At 41.8% G+C, this 25,751-nt stretch overlaps 1 protein-coding gene across 1 annotated transcript in view; it reads left to right on the plus strand.

Annotated features, from left to right (window-relative positions):
* Positions 1–380: 380 nt before the first annotated feature.
* lrig1 (leucine-rich repeats and immunoglobulin-like domains 1) overlaps positions 381–25,751 on the plus strand; it is a 34,980-nt gene continuing 9,609 nt past the window's right edge. Inside the window, exons 1-9 of the mRNA XM_026306833.2 lie at positions 381–1,354; positions 11,850–11,921; positions 12,920–12,994; positions 19,309–19,446; positions 19,712–19,855; positions 20,465–20,608; positions 21,104–21,247; positions 22,935–23,078; positions 25,185–25,265. Coding sequence (XP_026162618.1) covers positions 1,152–1,354; positions 11,850–11,921; positions 12,920–12,994; positions 19,309–19,446; positions 19,712–19,855; positions 20,465–20,608; positions 21,104–21,247; positions 22,935–23,078; positions 25,185–25,265 — 1,145 coding nt within the window. The 5' untranslated portion in view covers positions 381–1,151. The remainder of the gene's footprint in view (positions 1,355–11,849; positions 11,922–12,919; positions 12,995–19,308; positions 19,447–19,711; positions 19,856–20,464; positions 20,609–21,103; positions 21,248–22,934; positions 23,079–25,184; positions 25,266–25,751) is intronic.

A 25,751-nucleotide genomic window follows, 5' to 3' on the forward strand; every position in this document is an offset into this window, starting at 1 on the left:
ACCAATTATGTTATTATGGCTTGTTATAATGCGATTACAGAGCTTGATCTCGGTGATTGTCTCTTTAAGAAGCAGTGAGAGTGAAAGGAGGTGGTGCGGTTTCACACCCCGGGGTGGGAAACATAGGCGGGGCAAGCAACCACTGACTGACAGCCGCTCAAAAGCTCTCCGAGTCCTCGAGGCACCGACAACCCGCATCGACCAATGGGATTAGGGCTTAACCCGCTTGTCAAACGCACCAGCCAATCGCGACGAGCCGGGGGCGGACCCTGGGATCGCTGTTGTGCATCCAACGTGGGACTACGGAGCGATAGCCCAGAAAAAAGAAAAGTAACGCTAACTCAAGATAGGAAAAAACTCATGGTGGTGGTGGTGCACGGTCGGAAGGAGGGGGGGGGGGACTCTGTTTTGCTATTAATCGGATCGTCGAGATTTTGTGACCACAAACTGCACCTGATAAGCTGCTGGTTGAGACTTGAGGAGCGGACTGAGTGGCCAAATTCAAAGTTTGCGTTATTCGCTGCTGCTGGGATGTGACCGACATGCAGCTCTCGGCTTGAGAGACCAAAGGCTGGAGTTTTCGGCGCTTTTCCCGCGGGTCTTAACTTATTTACTACATGTCCAATTTTGCAAAGAGGATGATATAACATCACCATCAGTCACCGTGTGACCCGTTTCGCTAAGTTTGACATGGTTTTGCTGCTGTTCCGTTGATCGGTAATTGATTTGATAGCAGCACGAGCGCACGGTGTCCTTTAATGTTTGCATGTTTTCAAACATGTTACCGAAAGCAGCGGTCCCACCGAGGACGGCATTTTAGCCTTTTATGGACACACGCTTGCAACTTAAATTTAAGTCCTGGGTGACATAAATTCGCCGTAGCCTACTTCTGCCGGCTAATCTGGGAATCACCTTTGATTTTCAGCCCGCGTCCGACACCAGAGGAGAAAGTTGGGACCGGGCAACTTGAGTCCTGAATGACTGTTAATGGGATGGAAAGCGGTTTACTGTGCAGCTGTCTACAGTAACCTCTGTATATTAGGAAGACAGTTAATGTGCCATAAATGAATTCAGCATTTCCACGTTAATATTCCAGTTTGTGGATACTTGGAGAGACCTCAGCCGGTCGCGATATTAAAACTGGATACAAAATGGCGGCATCCCCGGGACGATTTGGATATGTTTCTGTGTACGTTTTTTATCTAATTTTAGCGGCCGAACTGTTGAAGAGTTATGGCTCCGGCTCGGAGGTGCCGTGTGCCCAGAACTGTACCTGCAGCGGAGATTCAGTGGACTGTAGCAGTCTGGAGCTGACAGCTGCGCCTCCGGACCTTCCTGTCGGGACTGTTTCCTTGTAAGTAAAGCGCTTATTTATTGACCACACCATAACGGGCTAACGATATTTGGAAAGAGAAGTAAACTTCATAATAACATGGAAACTTTTGTCAAAGACACGTATAAATAGCTGTTATGCAGTGGGCATCAGTTGCTAGTGTTTTCTCTCCAGGAATCCCAGCGGAAAAGATTTTGTGGTTGTGTAAGTTAATTTTCTGTCAGCTGTTAAGAGGGAGAGTAGGGGCAGCTGTCAGTATACTCATTTTTATTCCTTATTCTTCTAGTCACTTTGAGCGAGTACTGAAGAGAGCAAGTACTTGAGGAATAAAGTTGAACCATTCCTTATTTTGCTAGGGGACCCCCTGTTACCCCCATTAAAGTCTCCCTGAGGCCCCTGAACCCCGCTCAAAAACACAGCACCATTATATGTCTGTGTTCCCGCAGTTTAAACATGTTGTAGTGTGTAGTTTTCTAGAAATCATTGTCTATTTCAGTGTTGCTATTTTAATTAGGTTCTCATTTACAGAAGTGTGGCTGGCATCTAATAACTGCAGAGAAGAGGGACATGCACATACATTTCTTAAACTTAAACAAATGGTAAACAGATAGACCCGAATGTTTCATAACAAATGACCCTCTGCATTATTAAGTCAAATTTGTCACAGGTAATATCCTAATTCCTCTTTCTGTGTTGCAACCCATAGTTCACAAATTAGATTTCTTGTAAATGAAGTACTGGTTCCCAGAAGTAATGGCTAAAACAGCTAAAAGCTTGTCTGCCAGCTCATTTAGGAAATTAACTAATTTGGGACATTTTTTTTTATGCAACATCCTACAATGTTTAGGGAAGTTTATCACTTATCAAACTCAATGACACAATTTATTTACAGACAACACTACTCTTTGTCCTCGCAATCAACATTTCGGCTCTCACGGCAGGATACTGCAACCACAGTGTTCAGCAGTAATAGTGAATCCTCAGTGACAATTAGGTGTTTTGTTGCAGAGTTTTCAGCATCTGCTTGTATGGTTTTCTGGAAACACTGTGTTAAAGACCAAAGACAATTCTGGCTCCCAGGTTCATGTGTGTTCTCTTCCCCTGGGAGTTTAAGAATGCAACTTTTAAAAAGTCCTCTAAAAACATAATTTGCAGCACAGGTAGACTGAATCCCCTGAAGCACATTTTAGACAAGTTCAAGTGCAGATGATGTTTATCATGCATGTATGCACACACACCCACACACCCACACCATCTTCATGAACACTGGGCAACTACTGTGGGACAAATGTCCACGCTGAAACAGGTGTGCTAAGACCTTTTGGTTTGTGTAAAGATAGGGTCCTGCGTCTACTCCTTTTAGCTTGGCCAAAACTTATCGGTCAAGATTTAAGGACCTGCAGTGTTTGTTGCCTTCAAAGAGAATCGCTTTATGGCTTTGGATTATCTTTTCATACACCTTGGTTGCATATTTCCACACCACTTGAGATAGTCACATTATGTTGGCAGGTAACTCAAAGGAAAGGGAACCAGCTCTAGTCCTCAGAGGTCTGTAAACAAGCCAGATTAGTGGATGATTACTGTAAACCCAAAGAGACAAGAATGGACAATTTCACTTGTGGCTCAGTGTGGCAAATCCTGTCCACCTGAGTGGATGACTTATTTTTGTGTAGTGATTTGAAAAGTCTTCTTTTGGCTGCCTTTGTTGCTGCCTTGATACAAGAATATGCGTGTGTGCTGCCTGTTGGTTTACGTTATTCACAGAGGGAAATATCATTGCAAATGACAAGTTGATTAATCCAGAGTTACACTATAGTGCAACACTAATAGCTTATCTTGTCAGTGCAGCTTACTGAGAGTATCAGCAAAATGCTTTGGTTTTAAACAGAGTGCATTTGTGCATGTCTACCTTCAGGCATCTCAGCCAACTGAAATCAGTGTCAAATCAACTGTCTCTGTTATGTTTATCCTAGAGATGGAACAACAACAGCGGCAGCAGTATGGCGAACATTACTGGGGGTGTCAATAAACACAAATCACCCCACCTCCCATCTCTGTTACATAATTCACAAATAACGCTTGATGGAAAATCTCTGCAACCTGAAACACCTGAAGGGTTTGTCAGTTATGTAAATTGGGAAATAGCTATGTAAATGTGTCACTGCAGTTGTTAATCAACAAGAAGCCTGGCAACATTTTCATGTGCTATGTAAAAGTCCTTTGTGTTCTGCTTTGCTGTCAATACAATGAAGCATGGTTCAAGCAAAGAGGGTAAATCCATCTTAAATAAATGAGATTTCCCACCCTTATGTGTGGGTGAAGAGTGATTGCACTGTCATGTAGCTTTAGCAATTATCTTGATACAGCCTCTTAAATTGGGATTACAGTAATGAACAGTGCTGTAGTACCTCAGGACTTGCATTTATACAGTAGCTCACAGGGGGGAATAGTTCTTCAGGACAGTCCTTTCTCCACCAGAAGATGACTTTTTGGGAATTTTGGGCAGGTGGTACAACGGTCTGCAAAACTTTACAACAAGCCTCTTCTTTCAGTGAATTTGTCTGAGATGCATTACTGTGTCAGAGTGTCTCCTCCACAGAAACGATGGTCTTGCAGTTCAGTGTTTATCAACAAGAAAATACCTCACACCCACTAAATGTGATTTTAAAAAAAGATTTGTGGCTTTCTGGGATTTGTCAGTATTATGAACAGTTCCCATAATAATTATTGCTTTGAGCATAGATGAGAACATATTCCAACTGAGTCATTACCACTGAAGCAATTATGCTTAATCTTCATTGTTGCAAATGAATTGTGTGTGTGCACAAGGCACAGCCACATACAGCCTGAGAAAAAGGACCACTGGCCCTTTGTTGCCTAAATAATAACTGTAACCAATTTAACTTGTCATGTAGGCTAATATATGCACAAAAACAAATAAGGAGCCCTGGCCTATCCATAGTATACAGTCCTAGGTTAAACTCTGGGTTGCATGTGTATCTGTTGCTCTCAAATTGGCTCTGTGTTTTTCTTTCTTTTTTTTTTTTTTTCCCCCATTTGTAATGTTATTGGGACTGGCCTGTAACTTCCCTCAGCTTTAAGACTGCATCGCGTTACACACTTTCTACACTGTAATTTCGGACACCATATTGAATATATGTTCCGAGAAGATAGGTGTTTAGAGGGTGCATGTTGGTTGCTATCTATTGATAGCAGTCACAGTAGTCCTATGGCTCTATGTGAAGAAAAAAAAAAAACACCCAATACTTGAACATGTTAAAATAATCCCCTTCCAGGACCCTAATGGTCCCTTGTGTGAAATTGGCCTTGATGAGGATTTGTGGGGAAACAAAACTGTTGGCACATCCAGCAAAGCACACTGAATTAACAAGGAGAGATGATGAAGGGACTGAGTGTTACCTGAGTCATGGGGCAGATGTTTGATTGACTAGGTATGCAACATTTTCAAAGAAAAAAGTCTGTCAGTGTATTCAATTAAAGCAATATCAGTGAATTGATAATGTATTGCAAGGACACTGATCCTCTTATTTATCAATTAAGTGTCGCACTCTTGTATTCACCCACACGGGTTTCCTGGATCAGCACTTGAGGTTAAAGGGCTTTTTAAGCCTCTGCAGTCATAAATTTCTTTTGTCAAACCTATCCTTTGCTGTTTTACATCAATGCTTCTAACATTTAGCAAACTGACCACCAGTCTCAGATGTGTGTCCATTGCTTCTGATTGATGAATAGCCTAATAACATTCAAAGCAAGTTTGCTCTCACACAGCCACATATTTCCTCTCAGGAGTGGTGCCTTATCTTATTTGCAGCCACAGTAATGTGTATAAAAAGCATTTTAGGCCACACTGCCACCAGCATAATGGGATTTTGCAAGTAAATAAAAGCATGGGCATTACTAATTTTGTCTGTGATTGCTGTGGTTGGATAGAGATAAAGCAGATTCATGGTCTGTTTGCCAGACTCTCTCCATCTCGTCTTATGTGAGACTGTAGAATCCTTTTTGGTTTCACTGGTACAGAAAGCTATAGGTTTTTATGGAGTTTGTCTGTATTTTCATTTGTCAGCATTCAGTCCTTGCATCACCACCTTGCAGCAGCTCTTCTGAGAAGCATGAAAAATCCTGGTTTGTAACCCAGCATTTCCCTGGTGGTTCTCTAATCTGTTGGCCATAATACCTAATGTCTACCAAATGTTCTGTTGTGACCCAGCCCCATTGCCTTAAACCTCACAGTATGGCCTTATTGGTAAACACTACCCCAACAGTTGGTTTTGGCTTCTGCCCTCAGGAAATGGGTTTATGTTAGTGGTTTCCTGATGGCCTGGGAGCACAGTTGGCTGGTTGTGTACTGGTCTACAGAGGGTGGAGCGGCAGATCACCTGGCCTGGGGCGATACGAAGGGAGGTGGGGGGGCATTTTCCACCCACTGAATGGAAGTGCTTTGTCAATGTCATGGTCTGCTGCTAGATCTAGTGGATCCAGTATGAAGGCAGTATCTAGTCAGAAATCTCAGCTAGTGTCACAGGCCAGAGGAAATGACACATTACAGGACAGTCTGCTTATATATCATATACTGTCAGACACACCTCCCTAATCAATAGGTAGTTTTTCAACTTTTGTACTGCATCTAATCTATTTAATAAGCATGACAGTTTGCCACAGAACTATTCTTCGGCTTGGTTCAGCGTTTCTATCTTGGCCATCTTTACTGCTACTTATGTGTAGTAAGTTTGTACTTGATGTAAGGACTGACACATGAATATAAAACTACAGAAATTTTCCTTTTCTTTGTTAAACAGATAAACCTTTCACCAGTTGAGGCAGAGATGCAGCAGCAGCACGCAGCAGGACAGAGCCCTTTGTGGTTTTTAGGGCATTTCTTGCTTTGCAGCCTTGTAATCTTGTGGTTTTGGAGTGATTACACCAAGTTTGTTTATTGTCATAGTTTCCCTAGCCTTGTGACTTGCATGTCCACTGGCAGATATTTTAGTGTCACAGTGTGAGCAATTGGATGGGTTTAGGATGATATTGTCAATGGTGCTGATTTTTATCAGCTACCATTCACTTTTTCTTTTCTGGTTGGTGTCAAAGTAGATAGTAAATGTACAAGGAGTTTCTATATGGACAAGTAAAAAACAGTTATATACACACATATATATATATTTACTGTAATTGATTGTCTTTTAACTGGTTGAGAAAGAGTCATGCAGAATGTTAGCTGTGAACAAATCAGGAAAGAGCTGAGATTGAGCCCCTTTTCTAATAACAACAGATAAAGTCTGACATTAACATGGAGATATGGAATGAGCTCATGGCCTTGCACCGGCTTTAATGACAATCAAACAGCTGCTGCCACAAGTCATTCTGCAGGAATCCAGTCAGCAGAATAGATTACCATTTTGTGAAGACACTTTAGGGTGCCAAGTCCCCCCCCCCCCTTTCCCTCTCCCCTACAGTCGGTGTCTACAAAGTGGGCTTGATCGATGAATCATCTGTGAATTCTCTACATCTGGTAAGAGTTTGAAACTCTGGAGAAGATGTTAGAAAAAAAGCGTGACTTGGACAGAGATTGAGAGGTGCTGTGCAAGTGAAGCAACGTCTCCCCAGAAAACAGGCTGTCCTTCAACATTTGAGTTGAGCTGGGAGTTCTGAATTTGGCTAGACATTTTTTAAACACCCCACAGCATTAGCCTCTGTGCTTTCCTAGTACAAAGGAGCATCAGAGCCACACACTGACATGCAATTAGATTGTAAAGATAGCATGGTCGACTATTTAGACATTTCCCTTCTCCACTGGCTGGGGTGTAATTATTGCTTTGCTAGTATAACAAACAATAAGTAGAGGACAACGGACTAATGTTCTGTCTTTTTCTTCACTTTGAAGTTGGGAGCATAAGGTCAGCTGTCTGCACAGTACTAGCCACACTAAAAAGACACACAAATTCATGTTATTCTTTCAGATTAATTTGAGAAGCTCATTTCCTTGTACTCATAATAAAGTGGAATGCGCCATTTGTAACAAATTACAATGTTATCATACTAGAATCCAGTGTTTAATGCAGGAGTGTGATCCTGTGTGTATCGGGATGATGTTTGCACATACATATGTGTGCTGTGAACAGCATCAGCAGTAGTGTGGTGGACTGTCCAAGCTGGCGTCATAAGGCCTGGCCATGGGTTACCAGTTATGCAGTACCTTTTCTCAAACCTTGCCTTGTTTGTTTGGAGAGCCCCAGTCTATTGCTTCCTTCAGCCCCAAACCAGCAGCTCTGACAACGGTGGCACACATGGTCCCAAGATGTGACCTGCCTGTATGTCTCGGAAAACTTTAGAAAACTGAGTCACGCTTCTAGCCTGACTGATTTCAAAGGATGCAGCAGCTTCTTTGAGCTGGTGGGAAGCTGAGGGAAAGCTGTAATACAAATGGTGAAATGTGCTGATCACATCAGGGCTACATGTTGCACCTAAGTAGTGTTCGCCATCCAGATATCAAACACACAATTTTATTAGTAAAGTAAATCTTGCTTGCCAACTTATGCTTTTAACCTTGTCAAACTTGATAAGATACTGGCTGCTTTCAGCCAGTCTCCTTCCTCTGTTTGACTGGTGTGTAAAATGGTGGCCTGGAGCTGGTGTTAGCCTTGCGCACACTCTCGCTGCAGTTGCCTGGCTATAAACCGGCCTTTAATGACAGGAAGAGTGTTATGTGTGTGTGCCTCTGCCTTTCTGACACACAGGTTATTATTTGACTAGTTTTATGATGCTCTGAAAATCGACCACATTAAAGGGTCTTTGTCTACAGAAGGCTCATCACTGACATCACTTCACACTTTCAGTGAGCAAAGTTCACACTGCATTTATCTACAATAGAAATGGGGAAGATAATGATGATGTATCTCTGTGTGTGTAAGTCCCTGCTGTCTTCCTCCCTCCCCATATCTGCGCTCTCCCACACACAGACTTTGCACTGACTTACAAGCATAGTGTCATATGCTATGACATCACTCCTGTACTCCCAGTTTTCCTGTACTCCCACAGCACCCATAACATAGCTATTTTTTAAAGCCTTTTAATGAGTTTTATATGTCAGATCAGCTGCATGGTCCAGTGATGACAGTCTACTGCAAGCTCTTTGTCCTATTTTCTGCCCAACACAGTTGTTTATTCAGGCAGACCTTTTATGAGTTCATCCAATTGTCTTTTGTAAATTTCTTTTCTGGGTAGGCTAAAATTGAAGCTAATGTTTCTTTCCAGCAGTTGGAAGATTATTAGTTTATAGAGCAATTACATTTATTTAGCCTATAAAAAGTAAAATTAATAATAATGATGATAAATGCCCTTCAGGCCACATTTGCCAAAAACACAGTTTTGTACTCTCCTGAAGATAAGAAGTTATGTTTGAAATATAAAAATTAGAAAATGCGAGAAAATATTAGAAAATAAATTTTTAAATACTTAATCCACCATTGTTAATATAATTTTGTATTGATTTGATTGATTCATGGCAACAGGCATTTGATTGCTTGTTTATCTTCTTTGTGGTATTTTTGTGTTGGAGCGTTGTGTTTTTAAAGTTATGCTGTGTCCCATAGAGAACCTTCTTCCTCCTGATATGTAACAGTCTCTCTCAGTGTTTGTGTGGGGGGTATTTGGGTTGTGCTGGCTGGGTGGGATTTAGAGGTGGGAGAGTATTGCGCCTCTTTAGCCCAGACCAACCCCTCACTCCAGCTGCCCTCTCGTTTCGTGCCTCTTCAGTTCTGCTGACAGATGAGAGGTTATGCTGACCTATGTGATCACTGGTGGCCAGCAGTTTGCAAGAACACAGCTGAAATGTTGGCTGGTTCTGTTTAGAATAGACAGTGAATATTAAATGTGGTCAGTTTTTATAGCTGTGAATGTTTTTAGAATTAAGCAGTTTAATGAAATGAAGAAAAGGAGCCAGGAGTGCACCAGACCAGTCACAGCAGCTTGAACTCAGTGGGTAAACTGGTATTTGGCTCAACATTTAGTCTTACATTATCAAACACTTTTCTTTGCTTAAGTACCTGGCTGTGAGTGCTTTTGATTTTAATCCTGCTGACTAATGTCAAACAGTCCTACCCATTTGTATAAATTAGTTGTGCTATACAAAAGAATGCAGTGTTTGAGGCATTCATGGCTTTGAGAACCAAGTATCTTTGTAGTGTTTGCCAAGTTTAATCACAGTGCCTGTTCCTATCTCAACTACACATCCTTTTCCGACTGGTTTGGTTATGTAATGCAAAGTTATGGCCTGTGCACCGATTCTTGAGTTTGACAGGTTGTTTGGATTGGTCTCATTTTTCTCAGAATATTTGTTTCTGCTGGTCTTGTATTTGTGTCCTCCCCCTCTCCCTGAATAAGTCAAAAACTAATGACTTTTTAGCTTGTGATCTCAGTTTGGCAAATTCCTCCAGAAACAGAATGATTTTAAGGTCACTTTCTGGAAAGCATTAACCACACTTAGTGCTGCAGTACCCCTCCAAACCCCACCTCTTGGTTTCCCACGGATGGTGGGAGCAAGTGATGTAGGGAAACCTGTGTTATCACCATCACCTCATACAGTAGGTGTTAAAACACAGTGAAACTTATCTCATCTGATAGGCCAGAAAATAAACCTGGCTGATTGAGATGGCGAGAAAAAGGCTCAGTTGTGCAAATACCATAAGTGACATAGAACGAGGTACATACATGCTTATGTACACACTCAGAGGACCAATTTTGTTTGCAGCTGAGGCCTTTAGCACTAATACTGCAGGTTTAGCTCTCAAACATTTTTTTCTTAGTCATTCCTTTGTTAGATTTTGTTCTGTTCTTTAACTTGTGCATTTATGTTTCATGCCTGTGAAGCCAATTTCCCCCACCTTTAAATGCTAAAAACTTTCCTTGCATGTTCTTAGATTAATCATCATTTGCTTGTAATTCAAGGTTCACTATAAAATTTTCTGACTTGGTTTTGTCCAAAAGCAGGTTGATTTTAATTGGTTGATTAAAAAACACTGATTAGTGTTCCAGATGACAGCACTATCCTAAGTTAATCCTGTCTGAAATGTGTGTGCATGTGCGTGTGTGTTTGTGTATTGGCTGCATATACGTACCTCCAGGCAGAGGCGGACCATAGGAAAGCCGTGAGATTTTTCATTTAGCTTCACCATAACAAGGTAATTGCCTCCTGTTGCAGGGGATGGCAATTTTGTGATCTTGGCCACAATGGGAGGTGCTCCAGTAAATGATCATAACACAGACACATGTGCACACCTCCCTGTCAGGCCTGTGCCTGAAGGGCAGACACATGCTCTGCTATTATCTTGTCACACACACACTGGGAGGAAGGACTGGGGAGGGAGGCTGTCATTATCTGCAATCAAGCACAAAACACAAGTAAGGGAAGTCTGTCAAGTGAGACAAAGATTGAGATTGATAGGCATTAAATGGTATTAAGAAGTGGAGTGTTTATGGTACAGTACCAATCATCTCTCACATTAGCTTTCTTCATATATATTCTCAGCTTCTCAAAAATTAAGCACCATAGATGTTAATTAACAGCTTGTGCTGCAGAGTTCAGCCTCAAATCCCAACTTCTTCTTGCAGCAGGATTTTAAGGCCACAGTGGGACAAGAGGATGAGGAATGTGTTGCATCAGGTAAATGTGCTTAGTGTCTGGGAACAAGCGGCCATCTCTCAGCAGGCCTCTGAAACATTCCTGGGCCGTCTCTCACGTCTGGACAGAGGGATGGAGCGGTGGGAGGCAGGCGGGTCGGAGCTGTGGGCTCCTTTTGTTTCGCCTATCCTAACCCCATCACACAAACACTGCTCTCACTACAGCCTCCCCTCTGCCAGGAGGCAGGCTGCATGCCAGCCAGGCAGGAGGTGTATGTGTGTGACAGAGATAGTACTTGTTAATGCGTGAAATAAATTTGATTCATATGGTGTGGGGAGCTCAATCTGAAATGCAGATGTGTGTTAGGTGCGCACACATACCGCCTTCTCTTTACCCACTCTCTGACAGCAGTAATGCAATAGCACTGGACATCTCACTCTTCAATAAGCCTCTGTACAAGTCGAGTGCCAGCTATTAAATACAGTGTTAGCTTAAAGTGCAAATTGACTGCTGCAGATGAATGGCCTGTGGGTTATGGCTGGAAAGTGAGCCAGGAGAGCAAGAGAGACACTCTGTATCGATAGTATTGATCTGGGCCCTGAAGGCCTGCTGAATTGATGTACTGCAGTGTTTTCAAACATACTTAATGTGGATGTTGAGGCAGTTTGTCAAATGGTAAGAATAATTGTCATAACTGATCAGGATCCTTATCTGAATTACTGAAAAACACCAGTGATAATACAATAGAAGTTATGAAAATATTGTTGCATAGCTGGTATTTTAATCCTTCTCTATTGTCTGCTATTAGAGAAAAAATATTTTTTAAAAAAAGAAGCTATTTTCTGTTTACATTTGATTTTTTTTTTGTTGTTACAGAAATCTTGGCCACAACAAGCTGACTGCCATCAGTGTTAAAGATTTTGACAACCTTCCCAACTTGAAAGAACTGTAAGTAATCAGATTACATATACACACATATACCCATGTCCAGTGAAGCAGTTGACAGCAAGCCCCTGTCCCAGTCAAACACTTCCTAATGGACTGCCCTCTGGTTGTATTTGGCCCTCTTGGTCTGTCTTTCTCTGCTGTGTCAAAATGGGAATGCAGCTTAGCGTTTAAATTTGATTTCTATTGCTCTCTTGTGTGATGCTTTTTTTTTTTTTTTTTTTTTTTTTTTAAAAAATCAATGGCTTTACTGTGACTGATGTCCATGGTTGCCGCTCTGCTTCAGCGTATGTGTTGCCTTGAACTAAGTCCAATTGAGAATAAAGTGGTGGTTTTTCTATATTAAGCCTTCCCTCCACCACCCGATACTGTGGCCAACGCTGGCCTTGTAAATATTTTATATGGTGAGAGAGGGTTTGGCTCTGTGTCACTCAGTGCCAGTACACAAGACACACACAAATACACAGGCTAACTGGATATATACACTGGTGACACCTTTGGCAGGCCAGCTTGTCGGTCATATGCTTCTCGACATCTGTTTTACTCCTATGTTATTTTTGGTTCTTAAAAGGATGACTTGCTACTTGCTCTGCGGCAGACGTGACAAGTCGTGTTTGGCATCTTTTGATTTATACAAGGTTTGACTGATTTTAGCCTCAAGTGATGGAGCATGTGCTATAGCCCCAACAACATTGTGTCAGTGGGTAAAGAAAAAGAAAAACAAGAAGATTGAGTATTGCTTTATTTGACACAGGCTCTATTTGTCTAAATTTAAAATAAGAATTTACATTTTTGTTTAGCTTCACCAGGGAGGCCTTGCCTCTGGACCAGATTTTATTATTTTTTTAAGGATCAAGTCTTGTGATAAATGTGTTTCTTGAAAAAAAAAAAAGCCCATATAAAGTCCTCTAATCTCATATCACTCTTCTGCATGTCATTGTACTTTTCTCCAGGGTGCAGTTTTGTTCTCTAATCTACTACATTGTGTTTGTCACTTTCAGGCGGCTGGATCACAATGAGCTGACATCCATACCAGATTTAGGACGGGCTGCAGCCAAGATTGCATCGCTCTACCTGTGAGTACTGCCCTATTTACTGCTGAGCATTGCAGCAGAATTATCTGGCTCTCTGTTACCATATTCTTAGGTCAGTGGAATCTTTGAAATGCTCTTGAAATAGTTTCTTAAAATTTGTTGAGAAATCATTTTCTTTTGCATCTGAGGTAATACTGCATTAAAGTGAAGTTAGCAATTAATGTAGCTTGATGACATAAAACAAAATCCTCTCTCCACTTGAGCTCTGTTGGCATAAATATGGAGTTCTGTCTTGAGCAATTAGAATGCGGTCAAGTAACTGACTAGTCTTATTAGCTGGCTATGTGGTCTTGTCTACAAGCAAGCAATGCTGGCTGCTTGAAGTGTCAGGTCGTATATAGTTCCTACTTGGTTGCTTCCAGTTGTGAAACTGTCTGTGGGGACCGCCTCCACTGGCATCTCACTGGAGATTTACTGCCCTATTTGGGAAGGGTGTGTGCGCTTGTGTATGACACAAACATGAGCATGGTAGCCCATCAACAGTCTTATTTAAATGGAGTTGAAGGAAACTCATAGTAAAATAAGTACTTAAGTAAGTAATAAGTAATAGTTTGGTAACTTGCTGCCATTTGGTATCCAGCAAATGCAGCGTTTGAGGAAAATGCACAGATACTACATACTATCTAATACTTAGAACGTAAAAGTTAAATTTTATATAAAAATCTAAAAATGCTACTTGTACTTAAGAAATGTATATATGAACCAGGCTTCCTTATTCATTCAACACTTTTAAAACTTCAGTGTATATAACTATTTTCTGTGTTAATGTGAAGCTCAAGAATGTCTGAAGGAATTTTGTACAAAACAAACATAGTACAGTAACAGGTTTTCTAAGGTTGGACCTAAATATGATACAAAATTAAAAAGGCTAAAGCTGACAGAAGGTGGTGCTTCTTGGTATGTTTTTTTTTCTACCTTGAGAGGAGTGTTTTCCAACGTGCCACCATTTTTTTTCTCCATATGTAACCAGGGAACATTCTTATATCTCACTCAACCTGAAACTAGAAAGTTAACCCACCACCCAACCTATTCTAGTGTGTATTTTCTTTCATACCTTGCTAGTATGCTGGCCAACTACCTGGTAGAAAAGCACACATCCACTGGTCCTGTATCGCTGGTCATCATTATCAGTAGTGGGAGTCAGACCTTCCCTATGTGTCATCTGCCTGCTTCTCGGAATTTATCATGATGAATAATATGGTCAGAATATTTCTGTATATTGTGGATAATTATTAACAGGGGAGTTTAGGTCTGATTAAGCAATTATGACAGCCGATGGTTAAAATGTGTCATGTTTCCAGAAAGTTTACGCTAATATTATGTTGTTTTGTTTTCTATTTGTCTAGAGCTATGGGGTTCAGCACAAACTCCTGCTTACTTTGTTTTTGATACAAAACAGATCGGAGCATGTTAACCTTTACTTGCACAAACTGTGCCAAGTTGCAGCCCCTCCAAATGATCAGGGTGTCTTTTTTTGGCCTGACTTGAAGCCTGTTACTAGGGGGAAGGCCTGCAGGCCTGATGGGAGTGGAAGCTGAAGGGAGGGTCAGATCTTTACAAAGCCACACAGCTGAAGTGAAGGCCCGCTGAAGCACTTACAGCTGCAGCTGTCAGTCACATGGCTTACAGTAAAGTGGGTGACAGTGAGCAGGGGAGGAAGGATGAGAAAACAGGGAGGAAGGGCTGGGCGATGTGAATATGTCAGACCAGGGTGACATCATCACATGTCAAAAGAGGAATGGTTAAAGAGAAGTAGTGGAGGAGGCAGTAGGAGGGCATGAGGAGTGAAACAAGGAAGCAAGAGGCAAACTCAAAATCAGGGTTCTTCCCAAAAGTAAATCAATACACTTGTCAACCACCCAGCCCTCTGGAGTGAGAGAGCTTATGTGTGCACTCCCTGGCAGAAGCAGCAGTACAGACGACAGGGTAGCATTCATGTGCCACTGGTTGGAGGTAGTCTGGAATGTCGTCTGACTACAAGTCTGTGTGAAACATCCACACACACAAACACACACAACCAATTGGACAGAGAATCTGTCTTCAGTCTTTCACTGTCTGAAGGGCTGAGATATCTATATGTGGTTGCTACTGTCTGGCAGCCTCTGGGTTCTTGAGTGTATCAGTTAGCTAGTTGCTGACAAGGCTTGCTCTCTAATAGAATAACAATGATTAGTGTTTGTAGTATTTAATACATTTAAGAGCTAGTAACATGCAAGTTCCCACAATGTGTGGCTTTCTGAAAACTAAAATGAGAAAGGACATTAATTAAAAAGGAAACATTTCTAGTATGCATCAAATTTTTTTTACCATCACTCTTCTCTTATGCCACACACTGGGTGGAATAAAGCAGCATGGTAATAGTTGCACAGCATTTAACATATAGTGAGATGGGGAGAGCAATGGCTTTCAGCAAAGACACAAAAAACATATTTATTAGCATGCTATTGTTAGTTATAGAGATGGTTAGACTTTGTACATTTAAGAAATACATGTTAAAACATTTTTAATCAACTAAAGTACTGTTATTACTGCTGGAAGATGTTGATGATTAACTTCAAGACAATTATCAGACTTTATTGTCTTTATCAGCCAAAGTTTCACTTTTAAAGTACTTGATGACCTATTTCAGTGGGAGCACAATATTCAAAGGTCTAAGGAAAATACGTAGTTTAGTATCTAAAATTAAAAGGAGTAGGTAGAATACGTGATTGGTGAATGAGCTAGGGTTTTCCTCATTTTTTTTCTTTGACATTTTCCTGCTTGTTTGATAGGCAAGTCTTTTTCTTTTGCCCTTTTCCCCACTTACTATAGCCCTCTTCCTATTGTCTTTTTGCTCTTTCCACTCACTGCCTGCTCTTTTTTATTGCTGCAGTTCTTGTGGAATTCATAAAGCACTGAAAGCCTGACTGTTTGGTCACATCCTTTCAAGAGCATAGTTTCAAACTAAGAGGAAGCTTCTAATGCAACGAACCAAAGACCATATGCCAGGCTCCCATAGTCCAACAATGTACTTGGCGAGCCCACTGACATCCTGCAGACTCCCAGAATGCCGCAGCAGGATTGCAAAAAAGAGAAGCAGCAAAAAGTTTGAAAAACAGTGTCAGAGTGACAGCAGAGCAGCACAAACTTTCCCATTGTGCTCATCGCCTCTCTAGTCAACATCAAAGGGGCCCTTTTAAAACAGCACTGGATAGAAATCATATGGCCCGCTGGATGATCTGATTTTGAAATAAGTCTCCTTTTGTCCTGAGCACCAGCTTCAAACAGGAAGGGACGGGCCAAACAATCGCCCCCAAAGATGACACTGGAAACGGGAGAATGAGCATGCTAGTGTAAATCCCAGATGCACTTTCCATACATCAAAAGAAGTGTCAAAGTGAGATGCACTCATGATAATCAGATGGTCAGTGGGGCAGGGTAATGAGATTTGGAATTAACTGGAATCAAAAGCGAATAAGGCCCCGGACATCAAAGAGAACAAGAGTGAACCAAGCTCCTCTTTATCAGAAATGTCACTGGCCGTATGATAATCAGTTTTTATAAACGCTACTATTGTATGTGTGGACTTCAAACACGCTGAGTACCGAGGCTTTATCTATCTCTCATACACAGCTGGGCTCTGGCTGTGGGAGGGAAAGAGAAGAGGGAATATGGTTATAGTGGCTGGAAGAAGAACGGGGCGAGAGAAAGAGTGAGAGAGGTCAACCTCTCCCACCAGTTTGAGACTGATCTGTTTTTTCCCATCAAAGGTCAACAGCTGGTGACCCCACCTCAGCCCTTCATTCTCCTCCCTCCCTTTCTGTTTCCCCTCTTCTTCCCTCCCTCCTTCACTCATGCTCACTGTAGCCACTGTCAGTTGCTCTGTCCCATGTGTGCATTAGATGTTTGTGTTGTGTTGTGTTGTGTGTGTGTCTGTGTGTGTGTTTGCACAGACATGCTTGCACAACTCATCCTTAACCATTTTTGCCACTGTTTATTCAGGTGGACCACTGTGGTGTGACCCCTCCTCCTCTTAGACACCTATAAATGACTGTGTGTGTATGTGTGTGTGTGTGTGTCCATCTGCTGGCTGAAGGCTAGAAATAAAGGAGGGACTGACCTTGTTTTGACAAGTCAGACTGGTCGAACACCTGCTCTTAATGTTGCTCTTTCTGTCAAACACATCCACACACACCAACTTCAGTAGGTGATCTAAATGGCTAATCAGTTTAACTAAAAATGTATATTTTTTTTTCTAATAGTATCATATTGAGTCATTTACATTTGTGTTGCAGTTTAGTTGAAGTTTCCATTTGTGGAGATGTGTTCTAAGCTGTGATAAGAAGTTCCTGCTGGACAACCTCAGAGAAGAGGGTGACATGATGAAATGCCTGTTAGATCTCTTGAGAGAGAAGACAGTTGAATGAGTCATTAACATTAACTGGAAAGTTTAAGGAAAGTGCTGTTAAAAAATATGGGTTGACTTTTTGGTAAATATGCATATTCCTTTTGTCATTAGATGAGCTGAATATACCACTGATAGGATAGTGATAGTTTTTTAACGAACTTGTCACGTAAATGCAGTCATCAAACATGTTCATGAAGAAAAAAGTTATCCAAGCTGAAATGTTTCACTTCAACCTCCTGTTGTCTTCGGGTCAATTTGACCCATTTTCACAAGTTAATATGTGATAACTTTGGTTTGGTCATATTGTCTTCAAATTTACTACACACCTTATGTCCTCGTAGATCGAATTTACCCATTCGATTTTGACTGCTTATAAAGCATGAGGTATAAAATGATCACCAATTTTTTAGTATCACCGTTTTAGTGAACTTGTTTCCAACATATTACCATATATTTTACACTTATAGTAGGGAACCATCCATGTCATTTTTAGTTAATTATATGGATGAAAACCAAAGTTATCACATATTAACTTTTGAAAATGGGTCAAATTGACCCAAAGACAACAGGAAGGTTAAAGGTAGGCAAGCTATTATCTGTAATGCACAATGATGCCACTTAAATATAAAAGGAAGATTTCCCTATATACAAAGCTTGGCAATTTCCCTGTGCTGGGTTACCTGCTAAGTACCAAATAAATGCACATTATTTTTTTTCTTACTAATGGATTTGCTTTTGTGATACTAAAGTAAATTTAGTGCTATGCATCCAGGCATATGTCAAATGTAACACCCAGCCAAGTCTTTCATGTATGTTCAGATAGCATGAGCCTTCGACGTCATAGCACACACATATTTGTTCGCTTACCATCTGCTGGCATAGCAAGATGGATCCTTGTGTGTTCTGTGTTCACCTGTCTTTCAGCTTTGCATATTATGAACCTGCTGTATAATTTGTTTTTGTGTGTATTTGCAGTAGAGTACGGCTGTATTTCAAGAACAGTTTTCTGTTTTCTTGGGTCTCCTGTGGCCTTCTGTGTGCATTCCTGATTTTCTTCTGAGTGAGTGTCTGTCACTTTAGCTGTCAGCAGTGTTTCTCAGTTTTCTTTTTCAAAGTGATGATTGGGACAGTGTCTTTTAAATTTCTGCTCCCCCTCCCCCCTCTTCTCTGGGTAGAATGGTCCCCAAAATAACCCAGCACAGATGTTGAGGAGTACAGAATAGGGTGGAGTGGGTGACCCTTCATTCCACACAAGACCTCTGCACAGGGCCAAAATAAAAGCTGAAATCTGTCATGGACAAAACAGAACAGAGGCCTCTTGATGTAATGTTTCAAGATTAGGCAATGCTGTTGATCCACGTTTGGTTCAGGCATTTCAATGGGCCACTTTGTTCAGATTTTCCAGAAAAAAGAAGTGTTTGTTTTCACATCTTTTTAAAATGATTTTGTTTTTGTGCTATCTCGCCAGTTGTTCCTGTTCCCATGTTCTGGGTAGATTAGGATCTTGAGAGTGGGTAGTCCTCCGTGAGAATCACACAGTTACCTCTCCACTCCATCACACACTGAATGAGTCCAAAATCCTCCTTCAAGTGGCACTGGTTGATCACAGAGGCACCATCAATCTAATAGATTTTGTGATTAGGCTCTGTGGAGAAGCACAGGCCTCCTTGGAATTGTTTAAAGAGGGCCAGCCTCTGTTTTAAAGCCCTTAAAGTACACATTTTGTGGTGGGTGAAGGCCAGTGTTCTGTGCACTTTTTCTCTTTGGGCCTGAGTGGGCTTAGAATAGCCAGGGGATTTGGACCGTCTTCTCTCCTTGTGTGATGGCAACTATCAGATTTGTATGTTTGTGAGAGGGATTTTCAACCACAACTAATGGCTTTTAATGTGTTTTAAAAATTATTTTCTAGACATCATAATAAGATCCGCAGTATTGACGGGAGGAGGACCAGAGACCTAGTTTCTGTGGAAACTTTGGACCTAAGCAATAATGACATAACTGAGCTACGAGGGCACTGCTTTCCTGCCAGCCTCCAAATCCGAGACCTGTAAGTACGATAGCACAATATTAATGTGGTACGTAACAAACAAATGTTTAGAAATGTTTGTAGTGATATGTAAAAATATATAAAATAATTAAGATGAAACTGGTCCTGTGGAAATGTCATTAAAAGTGTGTGTTGGAGGGGGACTTCTACACAGTATAACAAATATGCAAAAAGCTCAAAGAAGACAGAAGCAGGGTCATTCTCAAACATATTTGAGGCTTGTTGTAAATCTAGTATGACACATTGTGCATGCGTCTGCGTTCAGGTACCTGAGCAACAACAAAATCAGCATTTTGGAGCCTAGGGCTCTGGACCATCTGGGCTCAACCCTACAGGTGCTGAGACTGAGTCGAAACCGCATCAGCCAAATCCCTGTGAAGGCCTTCCAGCTCCCGAGGCTCACCCAGCTGTGAGTACCACTGGATTTCGTTAGTTTAACAACATGGTTAGTGCACTGATAAGGCTGTGTAGGAATTTGTAGTAGTTGATCGTGCTCTGTGTGTATAGCATTTTGAATGCTATTACAGAGAGCTATACCTCTGGGGGTGGATAAGGTCTGATTTGGTAAACATCAGAGCCACCTTATTGATGATTTATTGGCTTCTTCCATATCCTCAAAGGCTTTGACTTTGCCAAAATTCCCTCTAGCGTCACAGTGAGATTCACATTTGTAGATCGACATCTCCATTCTGGAGAGTGAAGGGAGTATTCCCCATTGTGGCTCCAGAAATTTTCCCAGGTGTGTTTTGTTGGAGAGGTGGTCTTGTGACACTATCTGTATTTTCTAATGGTGATGACACAAAAGAACCTGTGTGGATATTTATCATTTTCAACCTGAGGGCTTTTACCAGCTTCACCCACATACCTGGTACAAAATTACTGTTGCATGCAAAGTTGTCTCTATATGCAGGAGCTTTGAACTGTGGGGAATCATTTTGAAGAGTTTTCAAAGTTTAGGGGAAAGTTTTCTCACAAGGGTAGCTATTGAAGTCTCTGCGTTTTTCTGTCCACCCTGCAGTGAGTTGAACAGGAACCGGATCCGTCAGGTGGAGGGTCTAACCTTCCAGGGTCTGTCCAGCCTGGAGGTGCTTAAGCTGCAAAGAAATAACATCAGCAAACTGACTGATGGGGCCTTCTGGGACCTGGCAAAGATGAAAGTTCTGTATGTAAAAGAGGACATATTACCAGAAAAAATTAGAAATTGACATTGTCGTTTTCACAGTGTACTTTTGCAAAAATATTTCACATCAACATTATAAAACATTTGACCATTTGATTTATGGAGCTTGGGTGAAGTACACAGCTTGGAACAAGCACTACCTGATAAGCTAATCTTTTTTGCACCAGTTAGTGACTATTACAGGAACACTCACCAACCAATCATTATGAGAAAAAGATCTTTTTGTGCTCTTACTGGAAACTTTGTCACAATCACTACAATTAACATCTTTTGCAGCCAACATGCAATTTTTATATATTACTTAATTTCCATTCAAAATAACACTGTAATTGTCACAAATTGCAATGCTGTTTTTTAGACATCCTGCTGGAAATTTAGTAAATTTTGGGTGTAACTCAACTCCTGACATCATATTGCCTGCAAACCACTGTTTAGAGATCCATGAATACCTGAAGTAGTAAGTTTTGTCCCATGCAGGCACCTGGACTATAACAGCCTGACAGAGGTGAACAGTGGCTCCCTGTACGGTCTGACTTCCCTTCAGCAACTGTTCCTGAGTAACAACTCTATTGCCCGCATCAATCCGGATGGATGGAAGTTCTGCCAGAAGTTGAGAGAACTGTGAGTACCACCGCTTAAATTATCCTGAACACCCGAACTCTCTTGCCAGACGTCCCCATGAAAAAAACCTTTAGCAGACAGTATAGCTGCAGCACCAAAAACTGGGCTGAAATTACAGTGGATGATTACAGAATTAAGGCACTTTGTTCAATTTAAAAATGAAAGTTGTATATTTAATCCTTCGTACCAACACCAGCTGCAGAATTACATTCCAATTCAAATTCTTTTACCTTTTTGTGCGTCTCTGGGAATCTAAACCCCCTTCTCCTAAAGCCTGAGAATCCAGCACTCCCCACTCCCACCTGTGTCATCCATCTACCTTCCTACGGCTTAAATGACATTGTGCTTTAACACTCAATGCGTTACGCTATTCTCAGGATAAGCCTGTTTATCCCATAATTAGAACTGGGCTCAACAGCATTCAAAGCTCTTCAACAAGAGTTTTTGTACTTAGTTCTGAAGTGCAAGTTTTTGTCAGACCAGCAAATAATCTTCGACTGGTTTTGTTGTGTTAATTTCACTGAAAGATCACCTCCATGTCCTTTGTCTACCAACTGAGGAGTTATTATCTGAGAGTCTTTCTTGTTCTGTTGACATGACTGCTGTATTACTGCTGTAAAGAGCTTTGCTCAGCTGAGGCGTTGCTAACTGCGAGATAGCCTGGAGTATCTGTGGCGCCTATGTTTGTTTATATGTACCAGAAAGGATAAAGAGGTTAGTTTGCTTGGTGTATCTCAATGCCGTTTCCTGTGTGCATGTCTTTTGAATGAAAGATTGCTCCTAACACCATCCCTAAATCATCCTCCCGGGTTACCCTAGTCAGCAGTTAAATGATTATAATGATCATGATGGTTGATACAAGAGAGTGATTTGTCTTTATGAGGAATCTGTTATTACATTCCCAGTGAGCCAGGTTGAGCTGGTCATCATGGAGAATCTCTGCACACATGACTGGTCAAGCAAACCTTAAGCCTGACCACAGAGAGGGCAATAAAATGCACAATACTTCTGTTCACCACAGTTTTAAAATGACCTTTGTGGGATTTATTGTAATGTATATTTGTGATTTAAGTGGTAATATATAAATACAATGACATTATTTAAAAGTTTTAAGTATTTATTATCCACTTCTGAGTCTATTTTTCTCAAGTAAATCAGCCCAAAGTTTCTAGTAAATACTAGAGGCATATTCCTTTTCTCTAAACACAACAGGATCTGCTTTGGAATTGTGTATTCATACTGTTTGGATTTGTAGGCTGGATGTGAAAATAAGAAGCATTTAAGTGATAGGATATTCCTCCTTATGCTTACCACCTGCTCTAGGCTTAATAAATGAAATTTGTAGACATGCAAAGTTTCAACAAAAAGTTTTGCCAACTAGTTAGGCTCCAGGCTTAGTTAGGACCTCACTTTAGCTGAGAGGTTTGCTCAACCCGTTCTCTGTTAATGTCTGGTAGCAATGAAAAAGCGCAATGGAAAACATCCTAGTAGCAAATAGACATTGAATCAGCCATGAAATTTAAGTGTAGTGATGGCACGGGCTGCCACAGTGTTCTGCCAACCTGTCATCTCCTTCAAGACCTCACACAGAATACTCTTCTCTTACTCCTTTTTTCCTCTTTTTCTCTTTCCATCTCTGTGTCTGCCCCTGTCATCTTTTTGGTTTTCCCTCTCTCTCCCCCTCCAGGAATCTGTCCTACAATAACTTGAGTCGTCTGGATGAAGGCAGCCTGGCCGTGCTGGGGGATCTCCACACCCTGCGTCTTGGCCACAACGCCATAAGCCACATCACTGAGGGAGCCTTCAGAGGTCTCAAGGCCGTACGCATCCTGTAAGTATACTCACTCTACTGCCTTTACCAAGCCCCAAGTGACCCCCAACAAACCCGCTCACTATGGTTTTGCCCTTGTGGACAATAGGGCCAGGATGTGCCACTAGGGACCAGTGAAAGCTGAGATGTTTAAAATTGGTTTTGCCTGGTTGATATTTGATACTTAAACTTACATGGTCCCTAAAGTTGACTTTAAAAGCAGGGGTTGTTTAGTTTTCAACATGGGGTTGATCTCATTCCCGTTCATGTCTATTCATGAGTTGAACTTTTACAAGGTGTTCATGCATCACTATTATCATGGTTTCTGTAGCAACTTCTTTTTTGTTTGCTTTTTTCTTTTCTCACTTTGTTCCTTTTGTCTGGTTTTGTTTTGGGGTTTTTGTTTTGTCTCCACTGGTTCCCAACAAACTTGGATCTAAAAGCGTTTATGTTGCTCACCTCCCTCAAGATCCATCCTTCCTTCTAGAAGCCATGAATAAAGACGCACACAAATCCTAAACAGGCCTAAGGAAAGAAAAGAAGGGAATGAAAGGGAGAAGTCAGGGGATAAATCCAAGAGGGGAGGAAGACTTGAGGGTCTTGGTTCTTAACCAAGATCTGCTTGGCTGTGCCTCTTCTCATTGATAGAGCCAGAGAAGGGAGCCAGTGCTCACTAGACAAGCTCTCTCTCACAGCAGGGTGGCAAGCCAAGGTACATAAGGCATCTCTGCTGGCACACTGGGTGCTAGATAACTAGCTACAGAGCGAAATAGAGGGTGGGATCAGCAGCTCAGCTTGTGACTGCCATATCTTAGCTCATTTCTCATTTCTATTTTTCTTGTCTTTAATTGGATACTTTGTTTCACTTAGCTTTGCCGTTTCAAAGTATAAAAGTATATTTTGCCAATTTCATCCCTGTGTTACCATAAAGGCATTCTGGTTATCCGGCCCAATACACTTTATTTCTCCTTGTCTTCTCTCCACTGCCACGATCCGTGTCTTTGAGGCAGGCCTAATCTAATCACTAGAGGGAAGAACAGGCATTGGCCCAACCATGAAAAGGAGCTGGGGGAGCTTTAATTGGACCTCTGCTGTTGGCCATGCTAGCATGAGTTGGAGCCTGCATTGGGGTGTGAAAGCTCCAAACAAGCCAGGTTGCCCTCTAATTCGGCCACAGGGGTTGTTGGCTTATTGGGGCCCCACTTTTCTGTGCCCAGTCTCTCTAATGCACAGCCCCCACCACTGGCCTTGCTTTAACAAGGCAATGGCCATTCACATCCAGCCAGCCAGAAAGAGTGGGAAATTGGCAGCCCCAGTCCCGTCCAACTAAGACAACAGCCAAAGAAGACTGAAAAGAACCAGAGGGGGAAGAGAAATGGAAGGTGCCATTTGGGGAGATGGTGGAGGGTGTGGCTTACCATCAACCTCAAAGGCCTTTCTCAAGTTTGAAAGGAAGTGTTTTAATGTTTCAGAGGAGACCATCAAGTCTGTTTTTATTCAATTATCATGCAGTGTTGGCATCGTTGCAGCTATCTCTCTACCTACAGAGGTTGTTCTTTAGACTTTGAAATGAGGTGTAGTCAGCAATGTTTGGAAACCCCCAGATGCTCCAAAAGAAGCTTTGTTTTCTATTTTCTTGCTTTCACTGAATCCATTCTGTCTTTTCCTGGTCACTGCCAAGCTTGGTCCTTAACCTCATTAAAACTCTTGGCTTTCTTTCTGGCTGTGCCATGACTGCCACAATCAGTAAAACAGACCCAAACATTAGGCCTCTCACAGGCACTGTGTTCCCACCAGTCCCCTATGCCGTCATGAATTATACATGTGTTTCCCTGCGCTGGGGCCTGCCTGAACACACCAAAGAATACACTCACATGCACACTCCTTTTCGACCACTCCAAGGAAAGAATGCACTTGGTTGGCAGAGCAAAGCAGGAGAGGGGCTCTCAAAGCCAGGTGCAGAGGGGAGAGGAGGATGATAAAGGGAGGGAGTGTGGGTGAGGGGTAACCCGTGACTTCCAAACCAGCCTCTGCCAGGGTTGTGAAATGCTTTGGCCCTGGCAGACCCCATCCATGTTCACCTCCTTCCCTCCCTCTTATGCCCCTCTTTTCTCTCCTTCTCCACAGGGAGCTGGACCATAACGACATCTCAGGCACAATAGAGGACACCAACGGGGCCTTCTCTGGACTGGACAGCCTCAACAAGTTGTGAGTGTCTCTTTTTTCTATTGCCTCCACCTCTCCTTCTTTATCAACCTCTCTTTTTCATGACTCTGTCCTGGCCCCTCACTTATTCTGGGATTCTCTGTGCTGTTCTTCAAAAACAGAAAATCAACTAAACAATAGTGAGCTTTCTCATTTTTCTCCCATCCAAAAGTTCACTTCCAAAATCCCACATCAACCTCTGTTGCCTGCTAAGTTCAGCCAGTCCAATTTAAGGCCACAGAGTTTGCGATATCTGTCCCCCAAGGATGCCACTTCACTTCGAAGGGTTGTGTTCAGGCAGGACAGTGACTTATAGCGCCCCTGTTCTGAATATACAAAGCTCAGTCATGTAACATTGAAAATAATTGTGAAAGTCTGAGCCAGTTTTTCTTCAGTTCAATCTGACTTTTTCATCTAAAGATTTCATTGGTTCACTGTAGCTTTATGGCCAAACTGGGTTCTCTTTGCTGCTCATGGTTCATGGTTCAG

Source organism: Mastacembelus armatus, chromosome 5 (genome assembly GCF_900324485.2).
Source record: "Mastacembelus armatus chromosome 5, fMasArm1.2, whole genome shotgun sequence".
Lineage (NCBI taxonomy): Eukaryota > Metazoa > Chordata > Actinopteri > Synbranchiformes > Mastacembelidae > Mastacembelus > Mastacembelus armatus.